The sequence below is a fragment of the Meriones unguiculatus genome, chromosome 4 (genome assembly GCF_030254825.1).
Source record: "Meriones unguiculatus strain TT.TT164.6M chromosome 4, Bangor_MerUng_6.1, whole genome shotgun sequence".
Taxonomy (NCBI): Eukaryota; Metazoa; Chordata; class Mammalia; order Rodentia; family Muridae; genus Meriones; species Meriones unguiculatus.
The window spans coordinates 112056462-112072620 of NC_083352.1; the positions used below are offsets into that span (position 1 = coordinate 112056462).

The window sequence follows — 16159 nt, forward strand, 5'->3', positions numbered from 1 at the left end:
AGTCTGGGCAAAAGGCAGTAGGTGGCCAAGGTGCACTGAACCGGGGGTAAGAAAACCAAGAACACTCCATATGGAATACCATGGCCACAGGACAGATGAAGTTAGTTCTTCAACAGGCTGATGCAGCCATGCTGGGCAGGCCTATCTTTACTTCTGAGATGATGGGAATCTGTTTCTTACCAGAAACTTCTAAAGGTCTAATGGGAGTGACGTCTGTGCGGTGTACACTATTTGTACTTCTGTGGGCGTCTGCATGCAGGTATGTATGTGGAGGTGGAGGCTGCTATCCACTGATCTCATGTTTAATGCAGGGTCTCTCACTGAGCTCATCAATTCTGCTAGACTGTCTGGCCAACAAATCCTCCTGTCTCAGTGCCCTAGAACTGGCGTTAGACATATGTACACTCCTACACCTAGCTTTTACTTGAGCAACACGGATCCAAATTCATGTTGTCCTGCTTTCAGAGCAAGCAATTTACCAATGAGCCCTCTCTCCAGCCCCTGCCTTTTAAAAAGGATTACTTTATCTACATTATCTGTCTGTCGTGTGTGTGTGTGTGTGTGTGTGTGTGTGTGTGCAGGTCAGAAGGCAGCTTCTGGAATCGGTTCTCACTTTCCACTATGGAGATTCAGTCTTGGTGGCAAACGCCTTCACTTGCTGACCATCTCAGGAGCTTGCTTTTATTTCTGAGGCAAGAATTCATGTAGCCCAGATTAACCTTGAATATGTTATGTGGAAGATGAGCTTGAATTCCTGACCCATCTGCCTGCACCTCGACCCTTACCCCCACTGGACAGTGTATATACTCTTCCTCGACCTCTTGCTTTCTTGTGATGAAACAGGGACCATCAGAGACAAAGCACCTTTGTCTCTGCCAAGAGAAAGCAACTCACATGACAAAACTTCTATCACCAGGCAAAACCCTGCGCCTACAGCGTACTGGGTGCTTACCCGAGAGCGAGATCCCCTCTGCCAGCCCATACGGCAGGTAAGCAAAAATGATCATCATGCCAAACTCCAAGGAAGGCGTTTTCCTCAGGTCAATGTGCTTCAGCACGTGGCACAGGTGTCAAGGAAAAAAGGATCAGGGACCCCAGATGGACGTTGGCAAGACACAGAGACAAGTGGCACAAAAGATGCTGATTGTAGCATGGTTCCAGTGGGAAATTCCTCATTACAGAAATGAGGATCTGACTAAACAGTCAGAAATGCTGACTTAGAGGGTTGGGGCTGCAGACACAGCTCACTGGACCTCCCGCTCTCAGGGACTCACTGCTCTGCTAAAAGGCCTGTCTTTCCTACCCCTGCAGAACACCACTCATGCCACCCCTGGGAACAGAGGGCCAATGTTCCCAGGCCCTGACTACAGCTGAGTTCCCATGTACTTGCTTCATTACAAAATATGCTCCTTGAAGGCAGCCAAGTTCACCACCAACCTGGATACATACCCTTCCCCACTCTCTGCTGCCTCTTTTTTTATTCTCTGCCCCTTCTTCCTTTTCTTGCCTCTTTCTCAGACAGGACCTTACTATGTAGCCTTGCTCACCTTAAACTTGTAGGAATATTTCTGTCTCCGTCTCCTGAATGCTAGGATTACAGGCATGCATTACTATCTCCAACATACTTTTGGTTTTTTCTTTTTATAAAAAGTTTACATATGAAGAGGACCTAGCCCCTTTGCCTTGTAGCCAAAAGGCAGCTCAGTCTCCATGTGGGTTTCCCAATAGGGGGACCAGGGATTGTCTCAGACATGGACTCAGTTGCCAGCTCTTTGGTCACTTCCCCCTAAGTGGGAGAGGCCTTGCCGTGACACAGAGGAAGAGGATACAGGCAGTTCTAATGAGACTTGATAGGCTGGGGTCAGATGGTAGGGGAGGAGGGCTTCCCCTTTTTGAAGACTAGGGGAGGGAAGAAGGGAGGGTGGGACCAGGAGGAGACAAAGGAGGGGGCTAAAATCAGGATGTAAAGTGAATAAATTATAAAAAATAAAATTTAATTTAAAATGTCTACATTCTATGTATGTGAGTGTTTTGCCTGCATGTCTTTGCACCACATACGTGCAGTGCCCACAGAGGTCAGAAGAAGTGTCTGATCCTCTGGAACTGGAGTTTGAGGTGGTTGTGAGCTGTCATGTGGGTACTGGGAACTGAACCTGGATCCTCTCTAAGGGCAGACAGCGCATTAACTGCTGAGCCTTACGTCTGGGGAAACACTGCACTGACACTGTCTTCCTTATTCTGCTTGTTGGTACAGAGCTATGAAAAGACTCCATCAGCCTTCAGCCTCTGGTAAGAGGAACAGCCCAAATTGTCACCAGGATAGTGGGAAATATACTCAGAACCAGGCCAGAGTATTCCAGCTATCTGAGAAATGAACTGCTTCAGAAGGGCCATGTGGCCATTCTGGGGACATGGGCCCGACAGCTATAGAACCCCTCTGGAGCCCGTCCTATTGCTACGTGATAAACTGTCACAGTGCTCTAAGGAACCTTTCTCTCTCTGCCCAACAGCCGCTACCTAGCCAGCAGCACAGAGCCTCAACAACACGGACGGCACTTCCCTGAAAGCCTTCCCACCCTTCCAGATGAACTCACCAGGGGAGGGGTTTCCCATCTCTGGGCTAGACAGATGACTCTGGGGTTAAGAGCCACCCCACCGAGCTCAGTTCCTAGCACCCAGACCAGACAGATCAAAACCGCTTTTCTTTTCTTTCTTTTTTTTTTTTTTTTTAATGAGAGTTTCTCTACATAGCCTTGGCTGTCCTGGAACTTACTATGTAGACCAGGATGATCTCAAGATCAGAGATTAAGGGGACTAAAGCCATGCGCCACCACACCGAGCTTCCCCACTCCTAACAACTCAGCTCCAGGGGATCTGTGCTCTCACCACATGCACTTACCCGCTCCCTAATTAAAAATAAATCTGCAACAAGCTACTGTTTCTAAGAAAATTCCCAGTTTTCTGGATGCAAAAACTGAGACAGGGATGGAATGCCGTCACCTGCCCTTGGTTCTCACCCCCAGCAGCTAGGTCAAATCTGCCACCCAACAGAGTGGCTCTGAAACTGGCCTCCTTGCCATTTCCCAGCACTCGGGAGGCAGAGGCAGGCAGATGGATCTCTGTGAGTTGAGGCCAGCCTGGTGTATATAGTGAGTTGAAGGGCAGCCAGGGCTACACGGAGAAACCCTGTCAAAGAAAAGAGAGAGCATCCTAGAGTGTGACAGGCAACCCTGTCATCTCAGGACACCAAGTTCAAGGACAGCTGAGGGGGCCTTTCTGTCTTAAGAAATACAACTGTCCTGATACTTCACAGGTTAAATATAAGAGTCCTTGGGCTTACAGCATTTCTCAAACCACAATTTAGCACAAAACCTTCCTTTAACAAAACTTTACATTAAAATTGGGCTCCTGAGGAAGCAGAGAAAATTGTGAGTGATGCCATCAAGTGTGACCCCTGTGCCTCATGCTTCCATGCTTAAAGGATATCAATGCCGAAATCAAGCCAGTCAGTGTGCCAAGAGCTGCAGAGCCAAAGAACATTTTGAGAAAGTAGTCAAGAGCCTGCGAGAATGTTTGCCACCCACTGACATCCGACATATGTTTTCTTGTTAGACCTTCAGCCGTGCTAGGAGAAAAGGAAACAGAAAATTAACAGTGCTTTAGACCCAGTCCTTAGAATCAGCTGAGCATAACTTACTGCCTCTCCCAGAATTCCCTTTCCCACCATTCAACCCACCCGCCACTAGAGACGTCTATGGCCACCTACTTGTCCAGGCACTGAAGTGGTTTCTGGGGCTCAGAGGACAGGACAAAGGCTGTTCTTAGAAGCTGCCCTGGATAATGAGGGGGAAGGGCAGAGCTGTGAAAAAGGGTGGGCATCTAACTCAGACTGGGTTAGGGACAATCCAGGAAGTTCCCAAGGCAACACAGACTAGACTTCCATTTAGGATACAGGGGCATGAAGACATGCAAGAGGCCTACTAGGCTGAGGAAACAGTGTCCACGGCTATGGGCTTGAGTGGGAACATTCAAGTGCATGGAGGATGCGGGTTGGAAGAGTCAGCGGTTCACCCTCAAAGGCCTCAGCTGCCAACTGCTGAGCATAGAAATCCTACCGTAAAACTCCAGATGGGGCTCTGGCAGGAAGTTGGGTGGGTGGACGCTAGGTAAAGAGTCAGAGCTTTAGGCTAAGATGGGGACTCAGGAAGCCCTGAGAGGAGCTGGAAGATCCTCCCTTTCATTGTGCCAGCAAAGCAGCTGTGGGAAGCAGGTCAACAGCTGCTTTGTCCTCAAAGAGAAGAACACTATTAATAAAGAGCTGTTTGGGCTGGAGAGATGGGTCAGTGGTTAAGGACACTGTCTGCTCTTCCAGAAGACCTGAGTTCAATTCCCAGCAACCACATGGTGGCTTACAACCATCTATGTCATCTGATGCCCTTTTCTTGCATGCAGGTGTACGTGCAGATAGAACATTCATATACATAAAAATAAGTAAATAAATCTTAATTTTTTAAAATAAAGAAGAGCTGCTCTTGATAAATCAGACTCTCAAAGGTCTCCTGCTCTCTGTCCTGGATCCATGCCTCTTCCCTAAGGATGCCCACCTGTCTTCCAGCCAGGTCTTTATCAGCAGCCGAAGTGATCCCCTAAATCACACACTTGCCAAGGTACCAGCTGCTCCAAAGTGTCAGCACTACTCTGACCTCTCTGCTCAATCTCTTCTCTCAGTGATGGCCTACATGGGCACTGGTGTTTCCCAGCAGGTCATTCTTCGACGTCCCTGGCTCTGCTAACTCACCTGTCCCTTAGGACAGTACCCTTCTTCCTTCAGACACCTTTCCTGAGATTGTCACAGAGGCCAACCCATTTTCAGGTCCCTAAGAGACAGCTTCTCCTTCAGAGTGCATGGTGGCTACAGTGGTACTCTCTCCATCCTATTCACTGAGTGTTCTGGGCCTAATCACAGCCCAGGTTTTCAAGAGCCTCAGCACGTGCCTGTGGAACCAGTTGACAGAACTATGAACCATTTGGCTTCACTAACTGCTATTCCACCTGCAAGGAGAATGATCTTTGATGAAAGAGCAGCTTGGCCAGGTGACCTCAAGATTCCTGGTGAGCTTCACAGGCTGAAGGAACATGACACAGTTTTGAGAGGTCTCACAATACAAAAACCCATCCTTAGGAGCCACCAAGATGAAGCAGAAGACAGAGACACCTGCAGCAAAACCTGAGGTCAACTGCTGAAAGAAGTGTTCTGAGCTCCAAATTCAGACTGTGTGTACAAGTACACACACACACAATAAACAGAAGTAGACACTAAAGAAACTCCTGGCTCGGCAGTGGTAATGCACACCTTTAATCCCAGCATTCAGAAGGCAGAGGCAGGTGGATCTCTATGAGTCTGAGGCCAGCCTGGTCAACAGAGCAAGTTCCAAGAAAGCCAAGGGTACACAGAAAAACCCTGTCTCAACAAACAAACAAAAACAAAAATGAGTAAGAACTCTTCACACAGGTTTCCTGAATCCCTGACTGTGCTTGCTTCTCTGTCCATGGTGTTAATAGCTTCCCCAATAAACTACTTATTCCTTTAGTGATCCATCTTAGTGTCCCTCGGGAACACACCCCATTCCAGATCTCTCACTGTGCAGTTCAGCTCTTTATTTCCAGCTAGAATAGACTAATTTGGTGCCTGCCAAAAAGTCTAACTGGTTGTCATAGCTGAGGACCAGCAGGTGGCTTAGGACCTCCAAAGAAATGAAAACAGATTTATACCATCAAGATCTAGGTCGGGCCCTTCACAGCAACTGACATAAGAACAAAGTGTAACAGCAGCAAATTAAAGCTAGAAATGAGCAACTGGGAGATTGAAAGAGCAGGAATTCAAGACCAGCCTGTTTTACAGGAGAGACTGCCTCAAAAACAAATGACAAAACTGCCATACCACTAAACAAACAAACAAACAAACAAATAAATGTAGGAGTAATCTAGTTAAAAAAAGAATCAGGATGGGCTTTACTTTGCAGAAACCTCAAAACCAGTCTGGTTTACCGACTGTCTCAAAAACAAAGAAATGACAAAACAGTCACACCATTAAATAAATGAATGAATGAATGTAGAAATAACCTAGTTAAAGAAGAACCAGAATGGGCTTTACTTTGCAGCAACCTCTAACTGGAGGCCCTTCCTCCATTCCTATGAAGAACTGCATACTTCATTTGCAAAGGTGAGATGCCTGACCACTTTGGAAAGAACTGTGGACAAACATCTCCTCAGAACCCAGGAGGGAGAGCAGCTGGGTCATTTAGAGGCCAATGAAAAGGGGATCAACCTTCTATTCCCATTCTTCCTGTTTCTTTCTAAAAATGCTCACTGGCCTTCAGGCCTGGGGTATAAGATAGCCTTTCTGGAACCCTGCATGGCATTCCTGCTCTTTACCCTTGCACTTTACTCCTCTCTGGCCTACTGTGGACAAAAGCAGCCAGACCCAACTGGAATGCGCACAGCACAGGCAGGCGGCCTTAGAGGGCCGTAGCCCGTAGATTTTGGCAGTAATAGAGGCGGCCATGACAATGGAAAAGGAGGTTGCCATTCTACATACATGCAGTCCACAGAGCCACCTGCAGGACTGTCTCTGGTGGCCTTCAAAGCCACTTCCTGTAGATATGTGATGACGTCTTTTCCCATTTGTTTCAAAAATATCTCTTCATCTTGGCAGCTGTGTGGCAGGGGCCTGGGAAAGCTGACATTTTCCTACTGACAGATTTTTCTTCAAAGAAATCAGAGGCAAAGCAATTTAGTTTCTGCTGCTAACCATAAAAATAGCTCATGCCATCACCTCCAAGTAGGCAAGTCCTCATCACAACACCATGTGCACCAGGAGATGAGATAAAGGCAAAACCCAGAGCTAAGGAGCTTTCAGAATACAATGTATGTGGGCTCAGGGTGACATGTCGCCCAGACTGACCTCCAACTCCTTGTGTAGTGGAGGATGGCCTTTAACTTTTGATCCTCCTGCATCTATTTCCCAAGTGCTGGGATTACAGGCATGTGTAATGCCCAGTTGTATGTGGTGCTGTGATCAAACCCAGGGCTTTGTACATGGCAAGTACTGTACCAACTAAGTTAAACTTTCAGGAAATAGCTTACAGAAGAAAAACAGTTGCTGTCAATGGTTTAAAGGCGTTTGTGGTGGTTTGACAGGAATGTCCTCCATAGACTCAAGTATTTGAATGCTTGGCTATAAGGAGTGGCACTATTAGGAGGTGTGGCTTTGTTGGAGGAAGTGTGTCACTGTAGGGCAGGCTTTGAGGTCATAAATGCCCAAGCTACACCCAATGTGACGAGTAGTCTCCTGCTGCCTGTGGAGCAAGATGTAAAACTCTCCTCCAGGACCAACTGCCATGTTTCCCTGTGTTATGTTGTGCAGGCAATTCAATTGGCCTGCCCTTAGGGGCCTTTAAGATCCTGACAAGTCCTATGTCGTTACCTGCATCCTATGACAGATAGAACCAGTCAGAGACTCTCACCTGTGCACTCACACATGCGCTTGCTCTCTCTCTTTCTCTCTGCTTTTGTTTCTGTCAGGGCAACCCCTCTCCCCATCTCTGTCTTTCTGTCTCTCCAACCTCATGGCTCACTCAGACCCTAACTCTCTTCTGCCTCCCTTGCCCCAAATAAGCTTTCATATAAGATCTGTTGTATGCATGGCATCATTTTTATAAATATCCTAACACCCCGCCATGATGATAATGTAAGCCAGCCCCAATTAAGTGTTTTACTTTATAAGAGTTGCCATGGTCATGATGTCTCTTCACAGCAATAAAACCCTAACTAATACAGATGTCGGTACCAGGAGTGGGGTATTGCTGTGACAGGCCTGACTATGCTTTTGCTTGGAGGAATGTGGATTTGGGGGCTTTGGGTTTAAAAAAACAGCGAATGCTTTAAGTGCTGGTTAATGAGCCATGCTAGCAGAAGCAAAAGCAATCGTGCTGGAGGTGGTTTGAACTGTGGGGCCTGGCTCAAGAGGTTTCAGAGGAGAAGTTTAGTATGTGGCCTGCAGACCGCTCTTGTGATTTCCAGGTGATGATGTTATCTTAGACAACTTTATTAGCTGTGCTCAAGGGGAAAGTTTCAACCTAATATTGGGGTGTAAGCCCAGCCAATACCCAGCCAAACACAGTATCCATATGCTAACAGCAAACTGCTATCTGTAATTACCCCTTCAAGAAAAGATCACACATGTCAGGGTCACATACAGATAGCCCAGGCTAGCCTCAAATTTACTATATAGCCAAAGATCACCTTGAAATCTCTAAAAACACAGGGCATCTTTATTATTTAGCCCTAGTTGAACTAGCTCTGAAAGCCTAGGCTGGCCTAGAACTCACAGAGATCGACCTGCCTCTGCCTCCCCTGTGCTGGGGTTAAAGGCACATGCCACCAACGCCCAGCGAAATAAATACATAGATTTGTTTTAAAGAAAATAAAACAATTTTGCAGCTTCCAAAGTATCTTTTCCACAGCAGCAGCCTCAGATCTATGATGCATTTTCCTTCTTTCTCAGCTGTGGAAATGAAGGTGCCACAGCTGCTGAATGAGGACAGGGCCTGTCTGCCCCTGTCTGTCTCTGTGGAGCTGGACATGACACCACAGATTCTTACAGGGTGAGCAAGCCCTCAACACTAGCCCGTGTTAAATTCACTAATCTAGCATTGCTGCCCGAACACTAATGCCTCATGTGGCTGACAGAGGCCAACCAAGGGAGTGTAACTCAGACCTACTGCAAAAGGGGCTATGCGGTGGGACTGGAGTGTCACCTCTGAGAGGACCTGTGAAAGTGCTGAGACACACGGAGGTCAGAAAACATACTCAACTCCCCGGAGCAGCATGGCTGTGACATACCCCTGCAGCACAGACCCCTTGTTAGAGTGCTAAGATGCAGGGAGGCAGTAGTGAGCTTATCTCCAGGACCTGTGTCCTGGCATCAGTGTGATGCCAGAACCTTCCATTCTCTCCTACTTACTTGGTTAGGACAATGGAGACTGCATCGTTGAGAATGCTTTCTCCAAACACCAGCATGTTGAGCACAGGGTCCACGTGCAGTGCATTGAAAATTGCAATAGTAGCTACTGGGTCGACCGCAGATATCAGGGAGCCAAATGCAAAACTGCAAGGACAGAAACAAGGGCAGATTCTATAAAGCATGGTGCTGGATCCACACAGCTGCACTTCGGATATGATGCCAAGATGGCAGCCAACAGAGAGGGTGTGCTTCTCCCCCTTGCTCCCCCTGCCTTGCACAGGAGCAGAGAGGCCTAGCAGCAGAGCTGAGAATGCCTGGTTTCCCAGCAGCAACGCTGCACTCTGTTCTAGCTAATGCTGCACAGAAATCTGATTACCCTAACGTGTAGTGCCCAGCTTTCTCGGCCAAAAGTCCTATAAACTATTGGCTTTGACCTCTACTCTGCCACCAGGGCCAGACGCTCCACCTCCTCTTCACCCTCATCACCCACAGTAACATCAAGGAAGATTAATGGCTCAACTGTGTCCCACAGGAGCAGTGGGCTGTGCTCTGCAGAGGTTTTGCATAGAGTACATCAGGCAGACAGTCTCCCATCTCCTTGCCCAGCACACACTCCCACCTTCTATCCTTGTGTATCAAGGGGTAGACACAGTACACAGGTTTGGACTGGCTTTACCAGGTCACTGGGAGCAGACTGATCCTTGGTGAGGAGTGCCTAGAGTTGGCTGTGCCCCATGTGAGATAAACAACTGGAAGTGGACACCAGCAAGGGGAAAGCTGGTCTGAGACCCCCGAGAGGAGCATGTCCTCTCAGGGAGTGCTAAGCTAGAGCCATCCTGTTCCAGGCACTTCAGGCCTATAAGCCAACAACCCTTTTATGTTACTTTAGTCCCTACTGGGCTGAAGGTGTACAGCGAGAAGCCAAGTACTTTATCACAGTTACAGCGGCCTCTTGACCACACACCGGGATGAGGGTCACAGGCATGCATGGAGAGAAACGAACATAGGGAAAGCTAACACAGATGCTGGTGATGCAGCTGAGAAGGAGGCTACAGGCTGCACAGCGTCTCCATGTCCAAGTCACATTCTTAAGAATACAAAGCTGAGGACAAGCCTTGTGGAGAGAAGCCAGCACATTACATTGGTGTCTGCTGGGAACTCAATTGGCTGGGGTCTTTCTGACCTTGGGCTGTCACTTGAGGCTTCAAGAGGCCTGGCCAGCAGTGGTTCCACATCCACTGTCAGGACCCAGTTCTTGAAGGGCTTCAAACAACTGGCTCAAGCTAAAAATGTGCTCCTTTATTCTCTCCCTCAAAAGTTAGTATTACCAACAAAAGGTGAAAAGACAGGACAGTGGGACTTGGGAAGGAGCAGGAACAGGGAAAAGAAAAAGAAAAAAGGAAAGAAGAAAGGGAGGGAGGGAGGGAAGGAGGGAGAGAGACACACATAGAGACAGCGACAGAGACAGAGAAAACTTGGCTGGTGAGGTGCTATGGCCTACTCAGGGCAAACCCTCACCAGCAGAAATATTTGTGGCCAGGTCCATGCCACCAATCATGGCTGTGTTCTCTGAAGTGTAGAAGCTACGACACGCAGCCTGTGGGTCTGTGGGAAAAATGGTGTCATCAACACTCAAAAACTGGAGCAAATGGCTGGGTGTGGCACACCATTAATGCCAGCACTTGGGAGGCAGAGTCAGAGATAGAAGCAGGCAGATCTCCAAGAGTTCAAGGCCAGCCTTCTATATAGAGATTTCCAGGTCATTCAGGGCTGCAGAGTGATATACCCTATCTCAAAAAACAAGCAACAAAACTGAAGTAAGGTATGGTGGTAAAAATTTCTAATTCCAGCAGGAAGGTAGAGGGAGGAGGATAAGAAATTCAAGATCATCCTTAGTTATACAGCAGGTTTGAGACTTGCCTGCTCTACATCAGATACCATGTCAAGAACAAAAACCATCTAAAAAGAAACCAACTGAAACAAAATTGGAAAAATCCCCATTAACATCTACAAATTTGGATTTTAAAAATACCCACTTGTGTGTGTGTGTAGGGTGAGGGATGTTCTCAGCCTCTTGGCTAAAAACAAGTGTAGACACATTGTTTTAAATCAGACGAGTGGCATATACATACAGCATCTGCCTGCCTAGCATGAGATCCTGGAGTTCATCCCCAGCTTAAGAAAAGCTTTTTAAACAGCTTTTTAAATTGCAGTAATTGCAGGCCACATGTCCACATGGCAATCAAGAGATCTGTGACAGCAGCGCTTGCCTGTGGCCACTGTCAAACCTCCTTACCCTGGCAGTTAAGGTTCTGCTGTCCAATACAGTGGTTCCCATCCAACAGACAGAGCTCCTACAGAAAGAGTGCACCTGCACAGGGTGAGGCTGGTGGGGCTCTCCCGCTCAGCCACAAGCACTACTCGTGTCTCCACCTGAACCTGCAGCTACTGGCTTTAAGTTTGTCCCTGACATTGATCAACACTGTGCTTCTTCACAAATATCTCACAAAGCAAGCAAAACCCAACAACTTTCTTAATGTCAAGAAGCTCTGGGCATTTCCCTCCCCTGTAGCACACCTAGAAAATACCAGGAACTGGTTCTGTTGTAGGAAGCAAGGAGACTCAGGATGCTTGTCTATGTATCAAAACTTCCTGAGCTGTTCACACATCTGTAATCCCAACACTTGGAAGGCTGAGACAGGAGGACTGCCTCAAGTTTGGGAGCAATCTGAGCTACAGAGGAGACCCTGTCACACAAAAAAAGAAAACTTTTCTACAACAAAAACTCCAATATTCCTGCCTGGGGAGGGTAAGGGGTGGGTACTGTGGGTCAAGGTTGTTATCAGTGGCCCATTTCCCATGATCGGTTCTGAGGTTCTGGTCCAAGGTGCTACCCTGTAGCTAAAGCCTAACACTCTCAGTTCACAGGAACAATCTGGAACCCAGTCCTTGGCCCTATTCCTCAGCTTCCCACCAGCCCCAAGACCTGAGAGTGAACACAGGACAGAGCAAGCTCAGCACTGTAGACTTCTCAGGCTACACTAGGCCTGGGTCCTTTTGTGAACAAGACACAGCTGCCTTAGTTGCTTCTCCCGAGTGGACTAAGATTCTAAGAGCTGATGAGAAGGTCACTGCACAATGTCTACTGGAGTGGCTTCAGACTGAGAGGATGTCCACCACCATCTTGTACATACAGATATATATCTAGATAGATTATAGATTTAGATATATGGATCTATCCACTAGATCTAGATCTAAATATATATGTATCTAGATATATGATCTATATATGTACCTCCATCCCCAGGCTCTAAAGACAATTCTTAACAAACGACCGAGAGTTATATGACGTGGTATGGAGATGTATTGGGGAAGCTAACTGACTCGTTATTTTCTCCAAAGCTTAAGTGAAAAAAATCAGTTCAATCAGCAGTATTGTAACTAGGGTCTTCAAAAGTATCAATATAATTTTGAGTCATTTCAGAGACAAATTAATTCAGAATAGATTCTATACTGGAAACATTGGCAAGCCAGACAGGGGGAGAGGGAAAGGCCCACACCCAGGAAGACACGTGCAGAAAACATCCCAGGCCTGAACAGCAGTTGCATGGGGGAATTACAGTGTGAAAGATTTACCTGTCTGTCATGTTGAGCTTAGAGATTACATCAGCCTGTAAAATAAAACACACAAATACACAGACACACACAAAAAATTCCCTGGAGAACAGCCAGGAAGATTAAAATGTCCATCAGTGCTTTCTTATAAACTAATAAGGACATTATCTTCAGCCCCCACTGAAAATAAGGAACCCCCCATGGGCTGCTGGGAGCATGTGTGGGAATCCAGCCGGGAGCTTGGGCACAGTTGTCTTCTCTCAGTCTGGCAGCTGTGGTTCTCTGCTCTAAAGGTTTCTATCCTTGGCCCTGAGGGAACATGGCGAACCCAAGCTCTAGGAAAGCTTCAGGGCAGACTTGATCTTGGCTGCTGAGTGGGCAGTGAAGGTAACATAATCAGCGCAAGTGGGCTCTGGCTACCAGGAGAAACAGCAGCCACGACACACAACCTGCCAGCACTCTCAGCTTGGTTTGTTCTCAGCACAAACCGAGTTTGTTCTGGAGTGGCTAAGCTTTCTACACATGGTACAACAAATGGGTGGTGCAGGGCATACACCATGGAGGTCTGAGTGCCACCTTCCCAGGGATTCATTCCAGCTGAAGTAAGCTGATATGAAGCCCAAAGCCCAGAGCATGGGCCACTGCCTCAGAAAAGGGCCGACAATGGTGGGAGCACCATGGGAACTGAGTGAAGAGATTCATAGCCAGCTCTGGTTTCAATAGAGATCTTCATTCAAGAGCAACTTTCAGCCCTGCCACAGTCTCCCTGAGAACACAACTGCCACTTGCACCATCTCAAACTGTGGTAATGCATGTTTCTCCGCTGTGAGGCATTCCAAGTGAAGAGAACACTGCAAGTAAAATCAAGTATCTGGGGTGACAGCAGTCCCTTCAATTCCAGATACCATCGTCACATGCATGAGCAGGAAGGGACTTCCTCCTAGGAGGACACACACTACCAGGCATCTCAGGCCTGGAGGTCCTGTCCCACCCTGCACTACCCTCCAACAGAAGACTGTCAAGGTCATTGGGGGTGCTTTTCTTACCTGACCCAGAAAATAAATTCCTCCGCCTACTACAAAAGCAGAGATGGCCGTTCCAAAGACAGCGAAGAGGGTGATGGAGCCGATGTTCTGAAAGAAGTTCCCCTGGGAGAGGGAAGCAGAGGGACAGGAGGCCAAGTGATGAGCTGGGGAGGCTGCACCCGTCTTCATCCAACTGTGCCCTCATGAAAGCTGAACTCTCACATAAAGGTCAGGGCACCCTTGCCTGCTCTGCACTGCTGGCTGGAACCCCTGCACTACCTCCCAGCTTCTCTGACTCACAGGTCCCTCACCTTGACCCAAGGCAAGAGCTAACCGGTCTCAGTTGTCCTCAGTCCCTTTCCCTCTACTGTCAACTGCTTCCAGAATGACTTCTTCAAAAGCTCCATTTGATGGTGCTGCCTCTGCCACTTGCATTTGAGATTCGGCTGAGTCCCAAGCCCCAGCCGAGCCTGGGAAGGCCTGTGCCATCATGTGGTAGCATGGAGCCTTGTTACCTGGGCAAATCCGGATGTGTGCCTTATGCTAAAGCTCCTCCATGGGGGGGGGTGTCTTCCCTTCTCGTCCTCCAGCTAGCACCCAGAAGGGTGTCCTCTCTCACTCAGCACTCAGTACAGTTGACTGACACCTGCCTTATCTACAAGGCTGAAGGCTCAGCAGGAACGATGGCATCTGCCAGATGGACGATGCTTAATACAAGGTGTGGAAAGTAACAACCATTGTCCATATTTGGTTTCAGTCTAAAATCTACACTATCACAGTTCTCCACTCAATTAAAAGGTATATTTTGAAAAGGTTCCTAAGTTCAAAGATCAGAACAATGGTCTGTGTTAGGTCCCAAAGAAACCTGGGGCGAACGGCTGCCAGGCTCTCTCAAAGTATACACCATAGAGTTCTGGCTCATCTCAATACTTCTCACTCCCATCCTCTACCCTAAACCTCTCCAGCCCCTGATCTTCCTTCCCTTCCCTGAGTTTCTCTTGCCTACATAACTCAGCCATTTTGGTCACAGGTTCTCTTTGCTCTACTCTTGGCTCTCCCTTGGTCCACTCTCTCTTCTCTGTCTCTCTCCTCTCATGGCTGGTCTATTCTGCTAGCCATGTTCAGTCTGGACCCTTTCAGATGCCTCTGTTGTTCTCTCCCTCATACATGCACTAAAGACCTTTTCCTTAACCATTCCTAAGAGCAGTCATGTCCTCATTTTCTTTCAGTGAGAAAGTCCTTTATGCCATATTAACATCCATCATCAGACAGACAGGCAGAGGGCTCAGCTCAGGCGGGGTTTAAGTGGCTAGAGTGCTTTCATGAAGCCTTGGCTTCAACCCCAGCAGGGCATATACCAGGTGCTGGGCCACATACCTGTAATCCTAGCACCTAGGAGGTAGAAGCAGGAGGATCAGAAGTTCAAGGTCATTCTCAGCTACACAGGAAGTTTCAGGCCAGCCTGGGCTACGTGAGACCTATCTCAAAAGAACCCAAACCATACAAGACAGAAAATATTTGAGTCCATGCAGCACAGAAACAGTTTCCACATTTCCACATGATGAAGGAAATGAAGCTACTAGAACTTCGCAGACTCCACTCAGGAGGCACCACTAAGGGTTTCAACGACCAAGAATCTTGTTCACTTCAAGAGTATCCTCTGGGTGGGGTTGGGAGAGACATGGCTCAACAGTGTCCTATGGCTAGAAGTGATGATTTTATAGGTTTTTAATACTAGCACTCAGGAAGCAGAGACAGTGAGGTTCAGGCCAGCCAGGGCCACACAATGAGATCTTGTCTCAAAAGGAAAAAAGAAAAAAATGCCTTCTGTTCTGTAGTTGCCTGAACCATCATGGCCTTCAAAACGCCCACCCAGAAGCTCAGGGCACTCGTGCTGAGCTCCCAGGGGCTACTGCTGTTAAAGTGTACCAAACTCTTGGGGAGCCTGCCCCACAGACAGGCACCACTCCAGGTGAGCCTTACCTTGTGTAGTGAGTATCCCGACTCGAAGATGATAGGCGGGAGCAAGAGAAGGAAAAACATATTGGGACGAAACATTTCTTCCTCCTGTAAAGTCAAAAAGGGAGAACACTGAGAGAACTGGACTGCAGAACCAAGAACCTGTGAGCCAGTGGACTGCTGAGGAAGCCTGTGCTCAGGGCCTTGCTTGGCAGACCTGTACACTGCTGAAGCAGCCACCTGGTAACGAGCAGAGCAGAGACAGTGTCACCAACTGCATCTGACACAAAGCACAGGACCAGCAAATGGCTCTGGCTGCCATCGCTGAGGACCCATGTTTGACTTTCAGAAGCATAAAATGAAGGATTCCGCAAGTCATGTGGATGCTTCAGAGGGTAAAAATCTAGAGTTTCCAGAGAAAGAAGAGCTGTTTTGCTGGGGTTGCAGTGTCCCCCTCCCCCAGTCCAGTACACTGGGAAGTTTGGACCATGACCTAACTTGGAAATAGGGTCTTTGAATGTCGGCCCAGGAATGG

At 47.8% G+C, this 16159-nt stretch overlaps 1 protein-coding gene across 3 annotated transcripts in view; it reads right to left on the minus strand.

Moving 5' to 3' along the window:
* Nucleotides 1-16159, minus strand: part of Slc9a8 (solute carrier family 9 member A8) — a 56181-nt gene that overhangs the window by 14662 nt on the left and 25360 nt on the right. For all 3 annotated transcript variants that reach the window (XM_021637733.2, XM_021637743.2, XM_060382800.1), the window contains exons 5-10: nucleotides 15649-15732; nucleotides 13687-13788; nucleotides 12662-12696; nucleotides 9026-9169; nucleotides 3487-3625; nucleotides 953-1058 (exon numbers count right to left, since the gene is read on the minus strand). In XM_021637733.2, coding sequence (XP_021493408.1) covers nucleotides 953-1058; nucleotides 3487-3625; nucleotides 9026-9169; nucleotides 12662-12696; nucleotides 13687-13788; nucleotides 15649-15732 — 610 coding nt within the window. The remainder of the gene's footprint in view (nucleotides 1-952; nucleotides 1059-3486; nucleotides 3626-9025; nucleotides 9170-12661; nucleotides 12697-13686; nucleotides 13789-15648; nucleotides 15733-16159) is intronic.